This window comes from Pecten maximus, chromosome 14, assembly GCF_902652985.1.
Source record: "Pecten maximus chromosome 14, xPecMax1.1, whole genome shotgun sequence".
Lineage (NCBI taxonomy): Eukaryota > Metazoa > Mollusca > Bivalvia > Pectinida > Pectinidae > Pecten > Pecten maximus.
The window spans coordinates 18,525,673-18,553,257 of NC_047028.1; the positions used below are offsets into that span (position 1 = coordinate 18,525,673).

Sequence of the window (27,585 nt, forward strand, 5' to 3'; positions counted from 1 at the left end):
ATTCGAGTTCCATACTTTTTTGTTTGTTGTCTCCTAGCTAGCTGTGTAGTCATGTAACCAGTATAGACGCGGCTCTACTTAATTATAAGCAATGACATTAGAGATTGACATGTTTTAATATTAAATGTTACCTTTTTAATTTCCGTATTAACTATAATATAAAGCCAAATATTGATTTGATGCGGAGCATATCACTATTCATATACAACAGCAGTTTCAAGATTTTTGATTGGTTGTTAAATTTAAATGCATGCTGTAGGTTTTTATATTAATATCACAAACTATTGAAAAAAAAGTGTATTTTCTATGAATAGTATTCAATCTAATAGCCAGTGCGTTGGAGTCAGAACATGATAAATAATTTATAATATACAAGTCCCTGTGCTCGGGCACCACAATGAGCAAGGTGCGTGAATCAGTTCTAGTTTAATTATCTCGGTTAACATCGAAATCGAAGTCAGTTAAACGCTTATTTGCAGCTTGATTACAACACTAGCGTAGATTGCCAAGCATGGTCTAACGTCATTGCATTCATGGCTAATCATTCCGCCGAAGGTAAATAGATGGTCTATAGCATTTCAGTATTTTATGTTCAAACATGTTGTCATTCCTTTAAAACCCATTTGCTGCTGTCCGCACAACATGGAAGCAAATACCTCGATTCGGTCAGCTTTTATCAGTCTGCAGTCTGGGTTTGCTAACAACAACAGTACTGTTCACAGGGTCAGCCAAATTTAGATTCACCTGTCGCATGCAGACACTGGTACGAGCTGGGTATTGTTTATGTCATTTGTGATATTTACTTTAATTCTACAAAATTGGTTCACGGTGTGTGCAATGTCACATTTTGAGCTCGACAGTGGACCGGGGAAGCCCCAAGCTATTCCCGGGGTTAAAGGTTAACATTATATTATTAGACCAAGATATAATAGGCATATATATATATATATCTATAGCTAGCTAACTTGTATACATTAAAATGCATTGCATTATACTCTATTAACAAGTTGTGCCTACTAATTTGATAGAGATTTCATATTTATTTGTGAAATAATAGACCTAGTTACCCTGTTAATTTCTGCTTTATTGCACTGATAGACAATGTTTTTATAAACTTTCCATTGCTAATTTCTGACGGAACTATTGGAATTGATGAGTTGTAAATACTGTTAAAATCCTGATTAACCCTCCAAAATAACACTGCGGAGGGGGTTTACAGAGGCAGGGCAGACAAGTTGAGTTTCTTTGTACTAAGTACTAGTGGTGTCAATATAATTGCACTTTAACACTTCATGACTTCAAGGCACATATATCCCTGTGTAGCCCTTGCTGTCACATATACACCAGGTTTTATCATATTCCCTACATTTCACTAAATAAAGAAATGTCCATATCGATAACCTTAATCATGACCCTGCACATGTGGTATATATGGTACATGTGTAGCGGAACTGGACCGGGTCGATCGTCGGCGACCAGGTAGCTCAATCAATAGAGCATCCGGCTAGTGTTCGGAGGTCCCGGGTTCGAACCACGGTCTGGCCGTGCATTTTTCCACTCCTACTACATTTGGTGCCTGTGACCAAACCTTGTTTCAAGTGAGGTGAATACTTGACAAGGGGATACCCGAACCTGGGTTGTGAGTTGTGAAGTCTTCGGGGTCGAAGACTTAAAAAAGGGAGGGAAGAGTGTAGCAGAACTGAACTGGACCAGGTCGATCGTCAGCGACCAGGTAGCTCAATCGGTAGAGCATCCGGCTAGTGTTCGGAGGTCCCGGGTTCGAACCCCGGTCTGGCCGTGCATTTTTTCACTTTTACTACACATGTACCCATACAGGTTTTTTGGGGTACATTTGGGACCGAATATGATCTAAATCAGAGCAATAAAAATTGTTCCTTTTTTTTTTTGTGAAATTTTTGTGTAATTTTTCAGTTTCATATTCATATTTCCCCAATCAGAAATTGTTAAGTTTCCCTCTATGCTAATTAGGATGAGGAAACTTTAATCAGCATGGGCTTCAAAAAGATGTGTACTTATGCTACAAGTTACTATTTATCGAAGCTTAATTACACATAAAAAAGATCTGTTGTTAATATTTGCCCAATTAGCAAATATTACCACTGTATTTTCCCAATGGAAAAGGTACAGGCCCTGTAAAATATGGATAAGAAAATCACTGCCATAGAATTGCCGTAAATGACAGCAACTGTTTTAAAAAAAACAGAAAAAAAAAGAAAATTATTCATTGTTTTTTTTTTCCAGATATTCCTGCCTTGATGAATGGAAACGGAACACCAATCACAACTAGTACGACCAATACAGAGGTCAGAGACATTCCGTTACCTAGTCATGTTAGTAATGTAGTTATTGACACCCCATTGTTATCCAAGACAGCTCCCGCTACTAACACTACAGACATCACGAAAATAACATCACAGCCAGCCTTAAACCCTACAGACGGTACCGATAGTGATGGAACTATATGTGTGTCTGACCCTGATACTGCCAGTGTTGTCAACAGGATTACAACCCCTCCAGGTTCTGATGTAGCCGAAGGGAGTGCGGACATTCCAGTCTCTAATACCGCAGATGTTGTCAGCACAACCTTGGTAACTTCGGCTTCTGATAAAACATTGTCATCCGTAGCATCCACGTCAGAGCCATCCTCAGATTTGATAACAATCGACTCGACCCCGTTGAGGATAAAAACTGAGATCATGGATGTAGAGGTATAAACTACTTCTAAAAGTCAAATTGAAAGTTCTGCTTCAAGCAATTTCTACAATTTGTCTGGCTCGAGCTCCTATATATATAGAATGTACATTTTGATTCCTTTTTGTGTTCCTGCAGAAGCACTAGCTAGATTTTCATCGCAAACATTCTTGGCCTGTAACTTCTGATATTACTGTCTGTTACGTTTTTTTTTTTGACACTAAGTTGCTTACTGGTATAAGTCAAGAATCTCTCTGCCTTAATATCTGCGACCAAGCTTAAGGACTGCATGGTATTTCTTTTCTGTATACTAATTATATAATTCCTAATCTTAGATTTTAACTGCAATGCACTCCTGTTCACTGTACACCAAAACTCCAAATATGTAACATTTTTTCATTGCACCAGTTATCAACACTGTTTAAAGCCTGTGTGATATGACCTGGCCATGGCCATATATGTGTGACATGCTTTAATCATAAATAGTATGCATAGTGATACGGTTACCTTCTAGCTTTGCGCTAGGGTGAATTTCACTTTAGCTCGGTCAGTAGATCAGAGTGATGGACCAGTAATTTAAGTCGAGGGTTGCGGTTACGATCCCTGGTGGAGGTGCACTCGATTTTCTGTTACGTTTGGTGCCTTGACCACTCCAAGTGCAAGCTATAGGATACTGAGAGGCTTTTTTGGCGGTAGAACCTAACATAGGTTATTGTGTTTGAGGGGCAGGCACATCATTTGAAAATGTCATCTACAATGTACTTTATTTTTCATCCAATTGCCACAGAATTTCACGTTTATGTTGGTATTCAATGATTCCAGTTATTGCTGTATTTATTTTTCTGTACATCCTTTACTATACCTATATAGCTAAAGCATGGAAGGATCTTCTTTTTATGTATTTTTCAAAAAAAGGAAATTATTTGAAATACCTGGTATAACTTATAATATTAGATTATTTTGCCATAATTACTAAATTATGCAGGTGAGAGATTCAGGCCCTCTGGGCCTCTTGTTTTGTGTTATACAGTTTTTTATATGGATTACATATATATTCTTATTGATAGAATGTCTGCATGACTCCCATCTTATATACATACAACACACTCACAGTTAACATTTATGTTGTGTAGGGAGACATCTTGCATGTACCATCTAATGTTTAAAACCTCTGTTTTGTTGAACAGTTTAACACGAATGAGGTTGGTAAGAACCTGACAGAACACATTGACTGGTTCCTGGACCAGGTGAAAGATGGCTACAAGGAGTGTGAAGTACACAAGATGGACATGCTGGAACAAAATCTTGTCTGTCTATCATGTCAGAAGTTAATGTGTGCTCTGTGTCTACGAGATTTTCACTTCGGGCACGATATCATCTCCATATCCAAGCTCCGGGAATGTCGCAATGCAAGGGTAAGCTATCTAATAATTTACGAAGTATAGGGGCTTGTAAAATTCTTGAGGTGACCACATTGTCTTTTAACAATCAATTAATAAAACAAAGTATATTTCACCTACAAATAAGGAGGACATTCCTAATGATTAAAGCCGCTTTATACAGTGAATATTTTCATATCAATTATTAGTCATATACAGTGAAAATTTCCATATATATAGTTAAAGTCAAATATCAAATATTTCCCTATACAGCTAATATTTCCCTATCTATAGTTAAAACCATTTACAGCGAATATTTCCCTATCTATAGTTAAAGCCATTTACAGCGAATATTTCCCTATCTATAGTTAAAGCCATTTACAGCCAATATTTCCCTATCTATAGTTAAAGCCATTTACAGCCAATATTTCCCTATCTATAGTTAAAGCCATTTACAGCCAATATTTCCCTATCTATAGTTAAAGCCATTTACAGCCAATATTTTCCAATACAGCGAATATTTCCCAATACAGCAAATATTTCTCTATCTATAGTTAAAACCATATACATTTATAGCAAATATTTACCTATACAGCAAATATTTCTTTATCTATAATTAAAGCAACAAGCTAACAAAGGCCCTTCAATTTCCTAAACTATGATAAATTTTGAAGGAGGCTGTGGTGGTCAAGTGGTTAATGTGTCCCGACACTCGTTCACTAGCTCTCCACATCTGGGTTGCGAGTTCGAAATCCATGTGGGGCAGTTGCCTAGTACTGACTGTATACAATGACAACGGTTTTTCTCTCCAAGTACTCTGGCTTTACTCCACCTCCAAAACCTTGCATGTCCTAAAATGACCCTGGCTGTTAATAGGACATTAAACAAAATAAACCAAACCAAACCTAATGAAATTTGACTGTTTTCAGAACATATTGGAGGAGGATGTATCAAAACTTCAACTCATACAACAAACATTCAGAACAGAGTTTGATGACAGACAGGATTTAAAGAAACAAGTCGAGGTATGTGATTATGCTTGGGTATATTATCACGTGGTATGCCCTTTGGTAATTAGATGTTTGACTATTTAGTCACAGATATTCCATACCTATATATATGCTCAGAGCTTTGAAAGAAATATTTATCTCTGAATTTGTCATAGAAGTGGATTAAATAAAATTTTGATTTGTATAGATAATTTTGCGACACTTTATTTACCCCCCCCCCCCCCCCCCCCCCCCCCCCTTTTAAAACATGAAAATTGGATCTGTGTATAAAGAGATATCATTTTAAGACCTAGTTTCTATATATCATTTGATTTCTATTTTTCATTGATCAGAAGACATGTCAATATAAAACTGCCATTTTTCAGCATTCCGCCGTAGCCTTGCTAAAGAACGTGGACACTGCGTTTGATCAGTTACTCACCATAGTGGAAGGTAAGTTATCATTGGATTACTACAGTGTAGCCTGATAATCTATTCGTTTCTTCTTGCAGGCTAAATTTTTATAAAAGTTTTAAAAGATATGTGCCTTTAATGATAAAATCTGAGAAGGTAGGTGAATGAATCAGTGTAATATCTTAGATGATAGGTGTATGTTGTTGGGGAGTTTTTTCTCAGGCAGCTGAGATGACGGACTGTCACATGTTATCATGGTTGTGTCCATGGATTATAAGACACTAATTGCCGTTGTTTTGGAACCTGTAGCATGTGACAGAACTCCTATATGTTGTTCAGTGAGGTTCTAAAGTGAATCTCAAATGACTCATGGCTGTTGACTAGATGTTTATTATATATGCAACGTAAAGCAAATGTACAGTATATATTCTGGAGCCAAGTGAAATTAGAACTATTGGTGGGCCGATGATAAAAAATCATTGAAAATTAGTCGGAAAAAAGAAATAAAACCTATCTATTTAATTGAAAACTAGTCGCAAAAAAGAAATAAAACTGATCATCGATGGCAATTTTGAAAAGGGAATGAATTGGAATTTTCTGAATGTGTTTGTAAATCTTTCGCTTATTGAAAACTTTCAAAGTATTTTTGTTATGTTACCGAACCAAGAAATATAGATCGTATGTTTTAGTGATGTGTTCATTTACAAGTGATTAATGAGATTTAAATATGTTAACGACCGTTACACACTTTGTAAAAAATATTAATAACAAAGGCTGAAACATGTAATAAATGTACCTGATAATAAAATGTACATTAATTTTCTACAAAAAGGCAAGTCTGTGCTAAAAGAAAAACGATTATAATCAATCGATTTTGAGTTTTTTCGATTATTGATTCTGAAAATGAAATTGATTCCCATCACCACTGTGAATTGAAGTTGCTGCTAAGGGATTATATAGTCTCTACTTTCATTTCATTATTTATTATCATATAATATCTACATACACTGTGATTATCTCGTAAAAAGACGATTTATGGTAATTGATCCACCCCATGTTTGTTTCAATAAATAAAGATACGAGCAAATAAATAAAGATACGAGCAAATAAATAAAGATACGAGCAAATACATTACTTTGTATCACTGTAACGTTACTCTGCACTAAGCTCATCCATTACTCGAGTCAAAGTTTATATTTCTGCCACGGACTTATCAAACCCTGCCCCTCCTAGCTGTAAAGGAGGGTTAAATTGTATTGTTTTATCTATGTTTTCATGCATTAGTGAATTTTGTGTACAAGATCTTTCATGAACTCCCTCAATTGATTTATCTCATGCATGATTAGGTTTTTATATTATGATGATCAGTCAAGGTTAAAAGGTCAAATACCACACTAACACAAACATATGTTATAAAACCTGTGCTGATTGTTTTTTATATCATTATTGTTCTAAAGATGACTTTTATTGCTGTTGTAGAGAAAAAGCAAGAAATAAGAAAACACATTTGTGATTTTGAGAAGCAGAATGTGAGTGAACTTTGTAAAGAACTGGAGAGAATCAAGGCGATCGAACAGGAGGCCACATTAATGATACGCAGAGTCATGGTCTTCTTCACTAAATTTGATATTGTTGAGGCGAGAGTCTTGCCTAGCTTGTAAGCATATGTTTTATTCATACAATATCTGTCAAATCTACATCATTTTGCTTGACGGCAATAGATTATCTCATCACCACTGTAGCTTATCTGAGCAAATTCAAAATTTCTGACAGTCAGCCATCTTTGTTTTCAATAGTAGAACCTTTAAAACTCGCTGCTTTGCCCTATCTTGGAAAGAGCTGGAGGATTTTTTTCTGAAAAGTGTAGATTTCTCTAAAAACCTAAATTGTGCAACGTTTAAATTTAGAAACTGTAAAATTCAAAATGTTTTACTGATGGCCAATTTAATTCTTACATTAGAAACTAAAAAAAATGACTGAAATTACTCGGGAAGTACTTAAAAATCTTTTTCTTCCTCTACATATAGACCTCTTGGACCTATGTTCAGAAATTTAGGTATTTAAGATGGCTGCCAGTCAACCATTTTGAAATCAGTTAGTTTCAAAAATTGAATCCTGAATATGGATTTGGTCTCACAGACCTGATATACACTACAGTATACACATGTAAAACATGTTCAGGTTAACCTTTCTGTTGTAACAATGGTTATATTTAATTCAAAAGATTTCAATATTTAGGTGAAAACACAGCCACCTATAGCTACTCTCCATTATTTTCCTTAAAAACAATTTCATTTTAAATTAGAACTTTTGTGGAATAAAAATATTGCTTATTCTATGATAAATCCCAAGGAGTTCAGGATGGGACCGGAAATAATTTTTCCAAAAAAAAACCCTAACAACACACCAGACAATCTATCTCCTTCTGCAAAGTATTTGTTTGTTATTTGTTAATGTGATTTATGCTTTTATATGTTTGAAGACTTATGCGTAAGATAAATAAATTACAGAAAAACTAGTTAAAATCATACACAATGACCTGCTTTATCACTGCGTATTCGGAACTATTTTCTGTGCAGTTTATTATTACCCTTACTGCCTGTTTTTTGCGAGGGGAAGTAACTCCTACACACTCTAGTTGATGCGACATTGGAAAGTCATCTCAATCTCTTGGGTTCATAAAAATGGCCCTCTCCTTCGAATACTGGTTTTAGTCTCAAATTTTCCAATTGGCAATTGATAAGTAAAATCTCCAATTGTTTCTACATTTGATACTTGAAAATGAAAGTAGAATACTTGTGATTGGTTCTGACGCATTTTCAAGAAATTAGCCTGCAAAATGGCCATACTGGTTGAAATTGATTATGAGGCAAACCTAACGTCAGCTTGTTTCCGTAACGAATTCTGATAACAATAGAGGTTACATGGTAGTAAAATGCCTGCACAATGTATATAACATGAACATGCGATAAACAAGTCGTCGGTACTGATAAGGTACAGTGGGCCCATTCATATAACAATAAATTTTCTGCAAATGAAAGTTGTCAAATGTCAAATATCTTATGATACAGAACATTTAATATACAGAGAGAAAAAAACAGCAATTTGAAACTATGCCAATTCAAGTGAGTTTTAAAGAAATTCTTTACCGTTCAGCAGAACTTTAATGCAACCACAGCCTTTTTAAAGTAAATAAAATTCCTTAAAATGACAGACACATGATAATCATCAATAAAACATCAACAATGCACTTTAACAAATGTCTTATTTTCTACCATTTTATATTTAAATACTACTTACTTTTCTCCTTTGTTTTGATCCTTCATTCACAGTACCTATGAATGGCCCTGACACTTTGATTTTACAGGTTATCCGACATGATATCCAAATGTAAAGAGTTCCGAGTTGATCGTAGACCGGGCGAACACAAGGAGAAGTTTCTACCAGAGAAAAAGTTTTCAAATATTCTACCCTCACTGCTGGCTGTAACAAATATCTGCAAAACTATCCATCCCGAAGGTAACTATAGTAACGGCTTCTGTGACTGGTCTAAATGTCAGGTGTGAAATCATACTGTACATACAACCTTATAAAGGTGACTATATTTGTACGACTTGAAAAGGTGACTATATTTTTACGACTCTGATAATGTGTGTGACTAACCAGGAAGACAGGTCTGAAATCATACTAAACATACAACCCAAAAGTAACCATACAAAATGATTTATAACCACCATGCATTCCAAAGGTATTGCATACAGTTGTATAACTTGGATGATGTATGTGAATACTGAAAATTTCAGTGTAGCTAAAAGCCATCTATAAAATCATACACCTTAGGCCACACCAAAGTAATCAGTTGTTCGTCGGGAATCCCGCTCCGAAAATGTCCATGTTCAGAAAAAAATAAAAACAAATTTTGCTGCGCAACTCTGAAAAAATTTGCAAATCCAGTTTTTTTTTCTGTTTTCCGCCTTTTTTTGGCAGTCATTTATAACTCACCTAGAATAATAACAAAAAATGGATGACAGAACGTTAAATCTATGAATAAATCAGTAACTGTTGTAATAATCCCTGAAGTAACTACATGTATATATAGACGAGCTAGGTGTCACTTATAGTCACTATCCCAGCTCTATTACATTGTTTCTTATCAACGTTTGTGAATTATATAAGGGCTGTTCTCAGAAAACATATATAGCACGGGGGGAATGCACGTTGAAATTAGGGGACCAACCTATAGAAGCGATTTAAATTTTTGATGACCCTCCCACATATCCACTTTTTAGTGAACCTTACCCTGGTACAGAAGAAATTTTAATGTAAAAAATGGTACACATCAAATACACCCGACAACAGAATCAGTTTATTTCAAACCCCACCACCCAATAGATGTGATTTTAATTTGAGCCCATCCCACCACATGTAATTTATTAAAGTAACTCTTGATTTGTCGCTATGCTACCTGTCAGTGTCATACCTGTCTTAAACTTTGCATATTACAGTCATATCTCTTTGTTCTTTGGTCCTCATTGCATTCATTAATCTATGAATGCATTGCCTGGTGACCTATACTTACCTCAAACTTAACAGTACAAGCAGTAAATGATATTTTGAATGAGCAAGCTGATTTGTTTTATTGTTGAGAAATATTTGAATATAGTATTGATAAATTGACACAAAAACAAAAGAATTGTTATTGATCATAACTAATATCAATTATAACAACTAATATCACCTATTGTCTATCACTGATAATATCCTGTTGTCTTTGAAGCAACAAAAGTGGTTTGGTCAAAGATCACCCCAGAGAGACGTAACGGAGAATCAGAAACACCAACAAAACCTGTGTCTGAGGATACAAAAGGTAAGACTAGATATGTATATTTATGAATCTCTTTGGTCCCAGAGCTTCATCTCCAGGTAAACCTACAAACGTTTTGTTCAGCCAACTTCATTAATTATCCAATTGTCCAAAAACTTTATACACATGCGTACAACAATCATCTACATACAAGTTTACATTTCAGCCACTTGGGGTCAAAATCAGATCACTGATTGTTAAAATCATTGCTATTATTTTGAAATTTTCTCAAATCAAGACCTTGTTTTGGACATGCAAGGAGGGAAAAAATGCATAAATTCAGTTCAGTTTTATAAAGTAAAACAGTTTATCAGTTTGTCTCAATTCTTCTTTTTCAGCAGTTGATGGTGAGTAAAATCTACCACTTTTAATCATATCAATTAAAATCAATATATAATTTATTTCTAGACTCCAGTATATTTCTTGCCCAACTGGCTAGTTGCTCGGAGGATACACGGACCCAGTCTTATGAGGACACCGATACATCATCGGAGTTTGAGATGCCCATTTCCAAATCTAGAAAAACTACACCTGTCCAAAAAAGAAACACTGGTAAGACTTGGCCAATAGATGTATGTACAATGTATTGTTTACAGGGAAAGGCATGCCACAAAATAACATTTAACTAAATGGAAGTCAAGGTATGTAATCCAAGGGAGGTTACTCTTAGAACCATGTAGTTAAAGGGAGATAATATTAGCACATACTTCACATTTTAGGATGAAATCCTTAAAAAAGTATGTGTAGTTGTAAAATGCACAAAGTAGACTATGGCCCAATCATAAGTCCATTTTCATGTGAGTAAAAAATGAAAACAAACACCAACAAAAATGTTTACACAATAAACTCTTTAATAATTATCAGGAAACATTTATTATTAAACGTCAAGCCTGAACATGCGTGTCATTGAAATAGTGAAACTTTTTCTGTATTGATAACCTGACTATACAGTCAAGTTTGCTAACTTAAGGGTGTATGCTACTTTAATTTGGCGATTTCTATATTTTCTAGAGCTACATAACAACAAAAAACTTTTTTTTTTAAAGAGATGAATTTTATAATGTATATGAGAGATACCATGTACTTTTTTGGACAAATTTGAAATACAGTGTTTACAGAAAATGACATTCATGGAAAGTTATTTCGTATTTCTGAATTTATTTCCTGAATACTATTTTCGAAAGGAAATATTACTTAATCAAATTTCAAACTTGAAATGTGTGAGGCAGTCCGCACATTTAACAAATATAAAATAATTTCAGTGTCACTTGTAACTGTAGGATCTATCAGTAGTTACTGTAGATAGTATCTTGTAACATGCATCCATCATCGGTAAGACGGGATAGAATCTGCTTACAGTACTGGAAGGGTGATTTGGTACTCAAACTCTGCGGAAGCGACGAGCGGTGGTCGAGCGGAGGGGTTTAAAATCATCTGCAACATCGCTCCTGCAGTGAGATCGCGGCGAGATTGCTCCTGCAGCAATGGCGTGAGCGATGGGAATAAACTATATGTGTACCGATGATTTCGATTGCTACCAGTCAAAACGATTGGTAGATTTTGTGATTTACATGCAAGTTTTCACTATTCCAAACTTGAATTCGAAGTGATACAGTTCTCTGTGACAACCATGCATATAACTAAATAAAAAGCATCTGGATACTGTATAGTGAGTCTACGAAACGGCGCTTTGTGCATGACCTCAGATGCCATGACCTTCGGGAGGCCACATAAAGGGCTCATTATTTTGAAAGTTCTCCGACTTATTTTTACGTGCTTAATTGCACAATTTAGTCATCACATATATCTGAAGTATTTAGCTAGCAATATGTCTGTTTGAGAAATTGATCTAGATACATGTACGACCCGTGACGGAAGAGAAGATGATAAAAATCAGATCATTACTTTGTCCAGGCGAGGATATACATGGAATTTATATATATAACGTACCCTTATGTGAGCCTATCAGAGTTCACATACACAGCGCCATCTGTATCAAGGTCAGCAAAAGTGTTTTCCCGATAGTGAAACATTGTCGGCTCCAACATCGATTGAACGACACAGAATTTACAGATAACGTTGATATGTTACAGTAACAGCAAATTCTATGAACACGCACATTCATAGCATAAAATTTACCTCTAAATACCCACACCTTCGAGTACGATTTTACCGTAGATCATCTATATATAAATGATTGAAAATGTAACTGGTATTCACTGACGCATGTTATATTTACATAGGTTGTACTGAAGACTGCTTCTAGAAAATTATGTATACAGGTAGCCTGGACACACTGCTCAAACTTAATCCATGTCGCCTGTCATTGAAGGACTGTGACGGCGGATTAGCTGCAAGCACCCTGCTAACATCCTGCAAACATCCCGCGGCTACGAGTGGCAGGGCTTAAAATTTTCTGCTCCCACAGGGTTTGAGTATCAAATCAGCCTTCCAGTACTGTATATCATGCTTTTAGATTTGTATAAAACAGTTTTTCTACATATCAACACAAACATATCTCGTCCATACAAAACTCATTGTTAACTCATCCATACACGAATGTAGATTTTAAATTTTTGTTTGTAGATATACAGAGAAAGTATTTAATTTCTACTGAGTTTATATCACTGTTTCTGCTGATTTAGTATTAAGATTTTAATATTATTCTGGTTAAGGGGGATTGCCCATTAAGTTATTTACTGATTTTAATATAATCGAAATCCAATACTGTACAGCTATGTTTCAACTTGTTGTATATTTCTACCTTAAGTTGATAATGTGCAGTGGCCGCATGTAAAACAGAAGTGTGTAGAGTAATGAGAACAATCGCCAGTCCTTCTAGGTTTGTGTGTATCAAATTAAATCATATTTCTACTACATTTTAAAGGAAATATTCCACCTGGTAGAAGGATTATAGAAAGCTTCTTTTTTTAAATTATCAAAATAGATATATATTTTTTTTTCTCAATATTTTCATATATAAACAGATGATATTCATGTAGCTGCTGCAAATAAGCTTTAAAAGAAAATATATATTGACCCTTTCAAGGAAAATAAGACAAGGGAAATAGATTGTTATGTTCATTATGTATAATCTAGGTGTGTCAAACGTGATCTGCAGACCACTCGCTTCAGTTTTAGGCTTGTAATCGGTCTGCATTTTGGGTTTGCTGTCCCCACAAAGGCATGGTGGTTTTCCTATGTGGTTTCCTCCACCTTACACAGCAACAGGTGTCTGTTTATTCTCGCGGGGTTGGTCGGATATGGTAGTTGCTATTCCAAACTTCATGACATGTGCATGCTTGTACAGTTTATGTGTAAGTTGTGTTCAGTGTTTGATGTGGTAGACACCTGGAGACCCAGTAATCCTTCGTGGAGTGTATGTGATATCGTTGTCCCGTTGTATATCGGCGGGTGCTCCGATAAGTCATCGGAGGACCATCATACAGACATGTAGTCACAGTCATGTTGGAGACTGTATGTACTGAAGTATTAGTTCCTGTATGTGATCAAATTAAACCAGCTTGTAGGCAAGAAATAGAGGAGTATTGGACTTGTTTCAGATGTTCAGTCTATCGTACGCACCAGTGTCAAAGACATGCATTCCAAATATCATCCGCTGCAGAAAAAACAAAGAGATTTTGATGATTGCTGGTATAAAACCCACAAACAAAATCACAAAAGTCACCAAGGTAACCCAGGGGAACATCCCACATCCTATGCTGCTGCTGCTGTCGCTGCTTAAGATATCCGTGCTTAATGCTTTTGTATTAGCTTGCTATTGTTTTTATACTTCACTCTTGAAAATCGCTGTTCATTCTATTCTGAATCACTGCAATAATTTTGCACGGCTTAATTCCACTCATTGTTCATTAAAAATGTTGTTCAACATTGCATTTCAGTAAAACAAGAATTTTAATGCAGTCTCAAAGTTGTTTTGTCTGGGAGTTTTTTTGCTATTAGACCAAATAGAATAAAAAAGTTATCTTTCTGTTCTAATTTTTGCTTCTAAACCATTTAGTGCATACAGAAAACTGTTTAATTTGCTTGAGTTTTTTTTCGGCCCATTTCCGATGTAAAAAATCATTGTATTAAACGGTTATCACTTTTTCTTGAAAAGTATTGGGAAGATATTTCTTACACCTTATTTTAATCTCCAAAAAGGAACATAGCTGAACCTCGTTATCTTGAAGCTAATGAAGCAATGAAAAAAACCTCAAGATATCTCAAGTAATCATTATGGTAATCAAAAATACCTATGAAGGACTTGCAGTACGAGACTTTGGGAATGTTTACAATACCTGGAAATCTCCTTGCAATATAAAATTTGAATCTGAAAATGAGTTGATTACATTACATGATTTTAGAGATGTAGTAATCTGTGGTTTAGGCAATACCTGTACAAGTGATTGAATATAGATAACAAAAAAATCTCCTGTTTGGAGACGTAAGACTTTCTGATTTGAAAATTTCTCGTTTTCAGCTTTGACCTTGACATTTATGATATCATATCTGAAACACTATAATACTAACTAAAGTAGGCGAGATGAAACCTTGCAATAGGTGGAGTCGTGGAGTTAGTCAACCTGTAACTAATTAACGAACTAACTAATTAACTAAAAAAACTAACTAAAAAAAATCATGCGACACCTTATGTTAATATATTCAGGTTTACGAGTTCATTTATATAATTTTATAATAGCATCAATACTGTGTATTTTAAAAATAGTGTGCAAGTCTAGACCATAACGTTTTACTGTAATCATAATAACACTGGCATCCATAAAAAACTAAACACTCTCTGTTAACTTGTTGAAATGTCATTAAGTGAATCAGAAACTAACTCCTTGAAGATAATTCAGTTGTCAGTGACAAATGCAAATTTTTAGGTCACCTGAGACAAGTACATTTGTAAACATTTTATATTTTCGACTTCTTCTCCAAAACCGCTGAACCAAATTCAATGAAACTAAAATATTTTGAAACTTGTGACTGTCAAGGCCCATAGGCCTCTTGTCATGAAGAAAAGGTCACCCTGATGAAGGAAATTCAGGGAAGTCGAGCAATTTGAAGGACGTATTTATAAAGACATTGCAAAACTATTGCATTTTGATGATTTATAGATCATCAACGATTTATAGGCTTTAATAATAGCATTACCATAAGAAGTGATCAATGACAGACAAAAAATACAAAACATAATATTTGAATGATATTTTCTGAAATTAAAACAAAATCTTTCAAGTGAATAGGAACTAAAGGATGGCAGTGTATTTATTATTAATAGTTACAAGTTGATAGATAAAAGCCAAAAACATTCATGTATCTGAAACATTGCCTGCTTAATGCTTGCCCTCATTTCTGATTGTTCCAAATTAATTTTACATTTGTATTTTTTATTGTGTACAGACAGGGAAATGTGTTTGAAATACTATGTATTGTACAGCTTAATCAAAGTCTTCTTGGGTCATAAATGTACTATCAAATTTAATCATTGACATATTCCTACTTGTGTAATTTCATTTTCATTACGTCCGTTCATCCTTCCTTTCATCTGTCCGTCTGACCTTCCATCCATAATCATCTTCTGTCCTTCCACACTTTTGATTGTTCGGGCTCAATCTCATTCACTTCTTGTCACTGAATTTTCATACTAAGGGCATGGATGCATCTAAAGGAGAGGCAGCGGGTCAAGTACCAAAAGTATAGGTCAATGTGACCTACATTTTGACCTTTGAAGCTTCATCAAAGAGAGTTTGTCAGAGCTCAATTTTCTATTATGTATTCTAACAGGAACTTCTGACGTGGTGCATGAGTTCACTTGCATTAAACTTCCTCTATTGGCTACTAGAGTTAGTGGTATTACTGAATTCATTCACGTTAATACCACCAAATGCAATTGAGTTATTGACTACGAAGGGTCTGTCAAAACATTCTAAATCTCTTGAATTAATCAAACATGCATTCTTTACATAAACGTACTTTGGGGGACTGTATTTCGCCCAAATATCTTGTTTATTTATTTTTCTATTCCTAAATTTGGATATATATTGTATTAAATCTAACTTCTTTTGACAATTCTTTGCTTTTCTTGGCAGATTTGTCTGATTATAGTAATTATAGAATTAGTTATACTTAGTTTATTTAGCTGTAATGTAATACAAGGAAAAACAATTGAACAATTTTTGGGGGGACAAAAAGTTTTAAATTGATTATTAAAAAACAGGACACAGAAAAAAAAGGAATATTGATTTCTTTAATAACACAACAAAAATTCACATATCTTCTTTAATTCTATCATTTAGTTTTGATTTTTGTAATTCTTTGTATTAAGTATCCCTTGAGAAAGAAAAAGTTTTTCAATTAAGAATTAAGGTTGTAATGACTAACTTTTATCCACTTGAAGGCTTACTATGTATGTTTTAAGAACCATGTGACATTTTACTTGACAGGAAGGGGTAAAGGAATTACAAAAAAGAGGAAAGAAAAGGACCGATCAGTTTCACCAGGTAAATACCATGTGTCACATTTTACATTATCTATATTTAGAATTAGATATTAACTCCTCAGACGTTTGACCGATTTTATTCATCTTTGGTCAAATGTTGTAAGTAAACAAAGCATATAATTTGACATATTTGTTGTTTTCAAAAATATCACCATGACAACACACTCTGGGCCTCTGATTGGTCAAAATTAAGATATTGTCTGATTTTGACCAATTTTGGTATAAAAGGGTACTAGGATATGCCGAACAGCACTATAAAGTTTTTTTTGCTGTGACAACCATGCTTAGGCAAATAGTGGCCTTTGATTGGTCAGAATTTAGATATTGACTGATTTCAACCAAATTTAGTACATTTAATGGATGATGACATCACTGTATAGGTTTTGTTACTATAAATACTTTTTGGAGATTCTGATTTACATGTAAAATTATTTAATTATAGATTTATGAAAATATAAAATACATTGTCAGTACTATAAATCTGCATCTAATTGTGATGAAGAGGTGGATAAGATTTAGGGTAATTATAATGAGTGGTTGGTTACAAAATACAGCTAGGGGCCTCAGACAGAGACTATCAGGGCTAGCTGTGATTAACTCTATGTAACTTAAAACTTGCTGATACATCTTTAGCAAAATCAACACAGTAATCAGAATAGTTAGCTTTAAAGTCAAAACTCTCTTATTGGACCAAATCGACTTTTAATATTGGACAAGAAGTTTATCGGTCAGTATTGCAATATTAATAATGTTTTTGATTATAAAGCATGCTTATTTTGACCAATGAAATTTGATGACCTATATATTGACCTTTACCATAACTTCAGTGTTATAACATATATACAAAAGAAAAGTATACAGTATTGACAAGAATCGATGTCAGCTTTGACCTGTGACCTGTATATAGACCTTTAGCATTACTTAAAGTACATGTATATGGATATGAACAGTATACCACATTGACGTATATTGCTGACCAATAGGATTGTAATCTCCAGTAACATGCTGACAGAAATAGGGATAAAAAGGATTAAATGATCATATTATTAAAAATAATAAGAGGAAATTAAAATCTACATGTCAAAGGTGTAGAACAATAATTACCCATTCAGGTGAGCAATTAGGCCTATAGGCCTCGTGTATAAATTTGTAGTTTGAATACTGTGTCTCTCCACTGCCTGTAACGATGTGCACTATTGTCAGGCTAAGTAAAACTATTTACAGACCAGGTATATTGCTCCAGATTGTTCATTTCACTATGAAAAAAAGATCTTGCAGTTGTCATAGTAACCAAACAACTTTAAGGGAGTGTACCGCATTCCACTGATGGTCAGCCTAACGTTGACACCAGCATTGTGGTTTCTGTTCTGATTCCAAATGATTTGTATTGGTGTTGTCACAGTTCAATGCGAATGATTCCACTGATGAGTACGATATCAATATATCTATCAAACAATGAGCGATGAGAATGTCTGATAAATAATAAAGATAATCAATAACAACGGTTGACACTTCCTTTAGGTATCAAATCTGTTGTCTATTTACTTCAAATATAGCGACTTGTACAAATTGTCAATGAAACGGGCTGCAGTGGCCGAGTGGTAAAGGTGTCCCGACACTTTAACACTAGCCCTCCACCTCTGGGTTGCGAGTTCAAACCTACTAGGGGCAGTTGTCAGGTACTGATGGTAGGTTGGTGGTTTTTCTCCGGGGACTCCGGCTTTCCTCCACCTAAAAAAACCTGGCACGTCCTTAAAAGACCCTGACTGTTAATAGGACGTTAAACAGTATTTTACTATATATACCACATACATTGTGTTATTCCGCATGCTCACCAATCTTTTTCACCTCTCATGTTTTGTCGTCACATACATTATCAACCAAGATATCATCGATGTCTGTTGTGTTGGTGCATTTGTTAATAAGACTACTTCGCTACTTTGATGATCTTCATTATTTCGCCACGGAATGTTTTATCAAAGATACCATATATAACTGGGTATACAGTATTGTTAATGATGAACATATTAAGTACGAACTGTGTACCTACAATTTGTGAATGACTTTTGGCTTGCCAGTTGTTGTCGAGGGAGATCCAGATTGTCCCAGCGAGCGTTGGTATGAAGCAGATCACATATATAGTCGTGACAGTAAAAAACATCAGCGTTAATCGATTGGCAGCATTAAAGATTTTAGAGTTTCTGTAATTTCGTCTAGTTTTACCTGTTTGATGTATCGATGAGATTACAGCTTTACAAGCTATCACCTGGCCACATCTTCTCGTAGCTTCTTTTAGTATTACATTGATAATACAAAGATAAAGCGCACACAAAACCACAAGGTTTCCGACACAGGCAATCATCAGAACTAGGTTATACGCCAGGGGGAAGGTGTTGGATCCTCGAACCTTAACAGCGGTGCAGCGATAACCAGTCACATTTAATGAAATGTGTTTGACTCTCTTCATTCCGTTTGTTACCGCACTTGGAATCGCTAAACATATTGTAAACACAAACGTGCCAATCAGCATCAATCGCTTTGTTTGAATGGTGAATCTGGGTTTGAAAGGACAACAAATCGTCCTGTAGCGATTTACTGCCACCACTGTCAGTAATATGGCAGAGTAAATACTAGCAAAGTGCTCCATTGTCTGGAAAAACTTACACACCCCATCGTTTATGTATTTTACAGGGTTAAAATATGTGATTATTTCTGCAGTGGGACACACTACGCACGCACACAGATCAACTATTGCAAGTATTGGAATGAAGTACCGCTCCTCGTTGTACTCTCGAAATCTGAATTTGTAGATATATATCACAATGGTATTTCCTAATATTCCAAAAGTGAGATATACAAATAATATAAGGATGATTGGCAGGAGGGTTGTCCTTAACTGGGCATTCCATTGGTCCAGTAGAACCGTAGTAGATAGATCCTCCGTTTTATTATCGTACATGCCTGACACTGTTGAAGCACCAATCACTAGTACAGTAAAACGTCTGGGTGTAGGTCGTTAGAATCAGTATACAACATCATCAGTGCACAAATTAAAATCAGGTTTAGTCCTTGCAACTTATAATTTTTAGTGCTGAGAAAATTTTCTGTAAGTACAGGAAATATTGATTGAAAAGCAGGATATTTGTGACCTCATAATCCCAATAAGGAAGGTACAATGTATATGTGCTTCACTTAAATAAGGAAATACATACTGAAAACATTTTATTATTTCATCTAGAATCTTCATCTTTTTATCTTACCTAGCCCAAAGGGCTATGTGAGCATTGCATGTTGTGCGGCATCCATCGTCCACCCGTCATCTGTCGTTAACTTTTTCATTTAAACAACTTCTTCTCAATAACAAGAAGTATCAGTTTTCTGATACTTCTTGGCCTGTAGCATGCTGGAATGAAGGGCTACCAAATATGTTCAAATGAATGACCTTGACCAACATTCAAGGTTACATGGGGCAAGTATGCTAAAGATGAACTAAACTGGCAAAAACAATTTTTTTACTTGTCAAATGTATATGAATGAACTGATTTAGTGGAATAACTTTCGTTTTCCTTTTTCCAGGGTGTTCTCCAACAAAGTCTTCGAAAAAACCTAAAGTCATGACACAGCCTTCGGCTACATCATCTATTTCCACTTTATCAAACTCATCGACAAGCACTTCCTCTGCCACTATCTCCTCTTCTCCTGCAATCATCTCTACATCTCCCACCATCACAACAGCAGCTGTTGTGTCTTCGGTGTCGTCATTGCCGGTAATCACATCAGTGATGTCACTGGCAGAGAAGACCAAAAGTACAACAAGAAAGTCAATCAATTCAGGTGTGTCATTATCTGGACTATTTGATATTGATTTCAAAAATACATCGCGGGAAAATGACCAAAATTTAAAGCACCAAGGACCAACTACAAACAACAAAAAAGTTATGGCTGTGGTTCCTTCGGTGAACAAATCTTTCGATACTGGAAATAGTGTTGCTAAACCTTATGGCCGACGATCAGTGGAAAGGTCCAGGCTTTCAGACAGCAGTTTGATCTCACTGGGATCTACAACATCAGTTTCATCAACAGTGACCACATCAACACCCAGTACAAGGGCAGACTCCCAAACTGTTGCTTCTGTTACTTCTAGTTCAAGGGCCACAACTGTGACAAGTCCCAGTACAACTGACACAGAAACAGGGGCAGAAACACCTGTAGCAGGAACTGCATCAAACAGGTGAATGTGTCTTTCGTATTTTTCCGTGCTTATAAATGAAATGAGAACAAGTATAAAGTCATTACAGAAAATGTTAAGATGGTAGCTTTACAGGTATAAATACGGTAATGTATACTTTAGCAGCTAGATTTATTTAGATATTTGTAATAAAACTATCCATTTTGTTACATAGGTCATATTTCAAGTAATTGTTCTCTGTTTTATATAAAGACAAAATGATACACTGGAAATCAGCTATAAGAAATTGATATGGCCTAATATTTAACATATAACCAAATTTGTTTATCATACGTAACATAGTATATACCCTTAACTCTAACATAAAGTCAAAGAGGTATAATATAATGTGAAAGGCAGTATTTTACATGAGATCTATCATTAAATGTCACATTTAATGGGAAATGCAGCTAATGGCCTTAACTATATACAACATATATTAGAGGTATAATGTGTAAGATGGCATTTCATAATAACGCAAATCACAAATACAATCTAAAAGGTAGCATTTACCCTTAACTCCAACACAAATCACAGGTGTAATGTGTAAGGTAGCATATACCCTTAACTTTAACTCAAATCACAGGTACATGTATAAAGTGTCAGGTAGCATACAACCTTAACTTCTTCACATATCACAGGTATAATGTGTAAGGTAGCATACACCCTTAACTTCAACACAAACTACGTATACAGGTGTAACGTGCAAGGAAGCATATGATTTTATCTTTCAGTGGTGATTTGGTTACTGTTTAATTTTGATCAAACTTATTTCATTCCTGCTATTATCTTCAGACCTTGACCTCATAATCTTTTTAAAGGGAGCCGTCTGGATCAAATGAGGAGGAGTTCCCAACAGGAGAAGATGGTTTTCCCATCCTCAGTTTTGTCAACTTCTACCCTCAATCTATGATACAAGGTCAGTTATATATATATTTGTGGTGTTGGGGTCAAGATTTTCAAAATGACCTTGAATTTTTCTTGAATGTAATGAACTTTTCATTAAACAAATATCTAAATACAAGAACAAAAAAACCCCGATATATTCAACCAGATATCACAATTGTAACATTGAGCCATTTAGTTTAAAAAGAGATACTCTGAAAAATATTCAACTGTGGAAATTAATAAACATGTCTGGGCATTGATTAAATTTTAAAATGTTAAACATAATTTTTGAATAAAAGTTAATCATGCATGTGTATGAGACATTCAGTACAATGATATATTTGGCCTTAAAAAATTCAAAATTCAAAGCTATATGACTTTAGAACCAAATTTAAGATTCTCCAAGACCAGATATGATAAGACGAGATATGTAATTATAGTTGACCTTATGTTTATTTGACCTTACACTTATTTCACTCTCAGGTCGAACGGTGATGGTGCGGGCTCACCATGGCAAAATCTGGCTTGGATTTGTATCTAACACCAGTTCACTCAAAGTGAACAATTACTTTTCAGGTACAGTGGTTTTCTGGTAGGTACAAAGATTTATATTACTATATTCCTAACAACCCATCAGCATAGAAATGTCATAAGGGCTGAAAAATGGTGAGATTTAAAGAAATTGTCAGGTATAAATCCTAGCTGGAAAACAGCTGATCATCCTCTTTTTTCAATATATACCAGATATCCAAGATGGCCATCATGGCAGCCATTTTGAAAATACATTTTGAACTTAAACTCCAGCTTTGTGTCGGATAATTGGTTTTGCTTGATATGAACAGGGATTTATTAATCCACAAATGCTGTATTAATTTGTGACAAAATTAAAGTGAAACCTGACTTTACTGACTACCATCCTGGAGTATCCAACCATATCTACCAGAAAAGTGACATGCTCCAATGTTGTTTCTGACACTGACTTTACCGACACACTGTCATATCCCGACACATTGACTCAGTCCCATACAGTGTCAGTAAAGTCAGGTTTCAACCGTATTAAGGTGGCCGATTAGGCCTGTGGACCTCTTTTGTATTAGTTCAAAATCATTATTGAAGAGGAATGAAGGTTTACTATCCCATCATCAGTCTCGTGTTTGCTTTCTGATTTCAGGTCAATTTGGAGTTGATACACGATTTGAAATTCAAGACAAATGGCTGAAAAAATCAGATAAGGTAGGTTTATACAGTAATTGTAAAAGTAGCTAAGAGTGTAGAATTTCCTGTTATTTTTTAGTGTTATTTCAAACTTCCTACCCCAGTATCAACAAAGATGTAACCGTACACTCTATGTATTGTGATTTTGTCATTATTTGATTACCTTAGTTTAAACTACAATAATTTTTTTAGGTTTCTGAGTGTAGAATTTTCCTTGAATGGAGGTGACATTTAGCTAGGTAGCATATGTCCGTAAGTTCTGCACACAATTAAATTTTGGTGGTTATTGGTGAAAATATCTCTTCATCTCCTGGATAGATTTATTTCATATTCAAACCATAATTTAATACAATCAAGTTCTAATCTTGATTAGATTTTAGTGGTCATCAGTCAGAGGTCAATGGTTATAATTGACCAATTTTCAAAATGAAAAAAATGTGACAAATTCATTTCATTGATGTGTTTTCCAACTCAAATCAGAAAGATTAATGTGAGTCCTTACTCACTTTACTTTATTCTTTTTAAAATTTAAGAAAAAATTAAAATTAATGAATTACTATTTCAGGTACATTCAGACTGCGTTATTTGCCATTTTGATTACACTCCAAAGAAACAGATTACAGCAGAACTCTATAGACAGCTAAAAATTGCAGCGAAACAGCCCCCCGGCTCAATCAAACCCAGAGGTGAACAACCTTCAACAAAAAGTCCTGGCAAGGTGCCAACTCGATCAGATGGTGCATCTGCTTCACCACGACAAAGCAGAGAGAGTTCAACAGGAACGGCTGCCATGGCAACCAGGCGAGGCATGTCCAGCAACAAGACTAGCAACAAGTCAAACAACAAGTCATAGTACTTAATTTTGGTATCTACAGTATAATTTAAGGGATGTCTACTGTCTACTTCATTAATAAGCATATGCCTGGTATGCCTACTAGATATACCAATTCTTTACGGTGACAATTCTCTACACTACTCGGAGAAATGTCCAAGGTAACTTTTGCATCCTACTAGATACACCAATTTTTTACACCACTTGGACCAGTGTCCAAGGTAACTGTTCCATCCTACTAGATACACTAATTCTTTACACCACTTGGACCAGTGTCCAAGGTAACTGTTCCATCCTACTAGATACACTAATTCTTTACACCACTTGGACCAGTGTCCATGGTAACGGCTTCATCCTACTAGATACACCAATTCTTTACACCACTTGGACCAGTATCCACGGTAACTGTTTCATTCTACTAGATACACCAATTCTTTACACCACTTGGACCAGTGTCCATGGTAACTGTTTCATTCTACTAGATACACCAATTCTTTACACTACTTAGGGAAGTGTCCATGGTAACTGTTTCATCCTACTAGATACACCAATTCTTTACACTACTCGGAGCAATGTCCGAGGTAACTGTTGCATCTTCAATCATTCCTAATATCACTGGAGGTTGTTTTACTTTGGTTTAAATACTCAAATATCTTCCTCTTTTTCTCTTGAAGATTCAAACTATGGGACAGTTTTTGAGTGATTCCATTGTTAGCACCTGGTCAGCCAGACCTACATAATTATATAGCAGAGTTGACAGTTTATATACATTAATATACAGGTACATATACAGGATCTTAAATGAGTGGTCATTTCATACAAGATTTTATGAAACAAGTTGTAAATGTTTTGCAAGCAAATTATAACTTTGAATGAGGTTCATAAAATGTCATATCAAATGAACACAAATTAATAATTTTTTATCACATAAATCAGAAAAGTTACATTTTGGCAAGTCTTAAAGTAAAATATGGAGTGCTTGATCAAATGGAGACAACCATTTTGTTGCACCATTTACAATTCATGACATCACATCTTTGTCCATATCATGGCGTTACAATGGATTTCTCACTGGCTCAGCCAATGAGAAACACCCTTGGGTATGTTACACTAGTGATGTAATGTATAAGAAAATATGTTGCACGAACACATTTGCTGCAGACAGATTATGTGATATATTGTGATACTGCTTGTTACCTGAAGAATATGAGTAAAAATTCCTCTCGTCTTTATCCATATAAATGTTGTGTATGCTTACTGTATTTTGTGTTATGTTATAATAATATTACAAAATAGAACATGTATACTGTCAAATATGACACGTAATCTAAGAAGTGTATTCCCATTATATGTAAAAAGTTACATTTTGATATGAGATAACAAAACATGTGATTATAGCCTTCGAAATGAAAAAAAATGATTCCATGTTGAAAAAAAATATATTTCTTTGAATTAATTAATATATTTTCAGATCAATTGTTACATTTATACATTAACATGAATTATAAGATGATCCTATTATATTTTTTAAGATAATTGTTTTATTTTATTCATCATGTTCACATAAAAGAACACGGACTAAATACATCATTTAAAAAAAAATATTTTAAGATATGAAATCAAGTTGAAGTATATAATATCGTTAAGTATGCTTTTGATCATTTTACCAGATTTATATTGATAGCAAAATTTGTCATATTTCGAATTTAACACCAGAGATTTCTTTTACGTTGGATGCTGCATGAAAATTGGGTACCACCTAGGTGAGGACCTTCAATTTGACCTTTGAACTATGCCAGAGACAAAGTTTTTCCAGGCTCGAATTTCCTGCAGTACTTGTCAGCTGAATAACTTAAGGCATGGGTTAAACTTAGTATGGTGGTGTATCATGTGCCCAAAATAGGTCACATGACCTACATTTTGACCTTTGACCAACATCAAGGTAGAGAATTGTTCTTCTCTGATTTCCTGCACTACTTGTCACTCGACTTTCCTATTTGAGGCATTAGACTTTTGATCCTGATGTTAGTGATACTTCTGAGTTCATTCCCATTGATACAAAATGTACCAACAAATGCAATATTGTCTTTCTGTATAGCGGGTCTGTCAAACATTGAGTCTGTAGAATTAGTTTTTACATGAATTAATCAACTATGCATTTTTTGTCATATAATTCGCCGAAATGCCTTGTTTCTTTCTCAGAAAGTAGACCTTTCCAAATTTTATATTTATTTTACTTCAGGTATGTGTGTACAATTTTCAAATTTTAGAGGAAGGAAGGTTCTTTGTCAATACAATGTATCAATTCAACAGATAATTTAAAGAAATACCAATGAAGTACAGATCAGCTTTTACATTGAACAAGAGAGATGTTTCAGTAGTAGGGACCAAGATCTCTCTGGGATCACCTGTTAAATGAGAACAATAGAGATCTTACAATGGTAGGGACGAAGATCACTCTGCGATCACCTGTTAAATGATCTATCATAACTCTTCTTCATTATTCTATTGTACTAGTCAAAAGTGTTATTTGAATTCCAAATTTCATTGTTAAAATAGTACTCTGTATTATACTGCTTACCTCCCTTTGTTCACTTTTTGTAATTTTTTAGCAGATTTGTTGAAAGTAAATTTAGAGTGTTTTCTTAATAACTTTGCAGAGATGTGTATATTTTTTCAGTATATATTAGTTAATGCCATACCATGATATATGTCGTATGTCCGTACATCAATAATTTTTTCCAATGACATCCTATTTACTGATTGGAATGCAAGTTAATTTGATACGACGCATTCCAAGGTGGTGGAGATTCGAAATTGTCTGACACCCAGGAGCGGAGACAAATTAGGGTAAGACCAAAATGGGGCAGTTTGGGTGTATTTCTATAAACAACATCTTCTACAATGGATATCACTCTTATTTTACTGGACGAATCCTTACAGTATAACATGAAACATTCATTGTATGTAAACTTTTGTTGTTTTCGTTGTTGTTATGTAACTATGAATGTGATTGAAAAATGTTGTTGTATTGTTGTATGGCCTAACAAGGAATGTTTGTACCGGGAAATAAGTTGAAAGCTCCAACCCACAAAAGAAAGTACACACAAACATTTCATGTTATAGTGTGGGTGTTGGAAATTTTAAATCATACAAACGGGGAGGAGTCTGACCCCCAGGAGATGAGGGGCAAGGCTAAAAGTGGGCAATTTGGCTATATTGCTATAAATGAATTATCTAGAACTATATATCACTCATATTTGAATGGAAACATCCTTATAAGCCAGATGAGTGATACAGGCCCAATCGGCCACTTGTTATGAATGTATATGTGATACCTTTACTCTTAAGTATATTGCAATTAAGTAATGTTGATTTGTTCCTTTGTTTTCATATTGTAATACTGTTTGTATATATTGACATGTGTATAAGGATGAACTTTTAAACATTAGTAATTAACACACCATTTTGTAAATAAGACATCAGTAGAAATTGATATATTTGCAGAGGTGACTGTTCAGCTATGTTTGAAATAAAATTCTTGATGCTGAAAAAA

The 27,585-nt window shown here is 34.8% G+C and overlaps 1 protein-coding gene across 3 annotated transcripts; it reads left to right on the forward strand.

Annotated features, from left to right (window-relative positions):
* The first annotated feature begins 465 nt into the window (after positions 1-465).
* LOC117342137 lies at positions 466-27,585 on the forward strand. Of its 3 annotated transcripts, none has more exons than XM_033904147.1 (16): positions 466-555; positions 2,263-2,729; positions 3,900-4,127; positions 5,021-5,116; positions 5,467-5,533; positions 6,974-7,151; positions 8,862-9,013; positions 10,272-10,361; positions 10,767-10,910; positions 13,922-14,050; positions 16,811-16,867; positions 20,443-21,097; positions 21,916-22,013; positions 22,466-22,574; positions 23,154-23,215; positions 23,763-27,585. In XM_033904147.1, the coding sequence occupies exons 1-15, from the start codon at positions 534-536 to the stop codon at positions 23,167-23,169; spliced, it is 2,508 nt and encodes an 835-aa protein (XP_033760038.1). In that variant the 5' UTR covers positions 466-533; the 3' UTR covers positions 23,170-23,215; positions 23,763-27,585. The 3 variants fall into 3 exon arrangements, with proteins under 3 accessions (XP_033760038.1, XP_033760040.1, XP_033760039.1); XM_033904148.1 differs by lacking the exon at positions 466-555 and adding an exon at positions 650-763; XM_033904149.1 differs by lacking the exon at positions 13,922-14,050.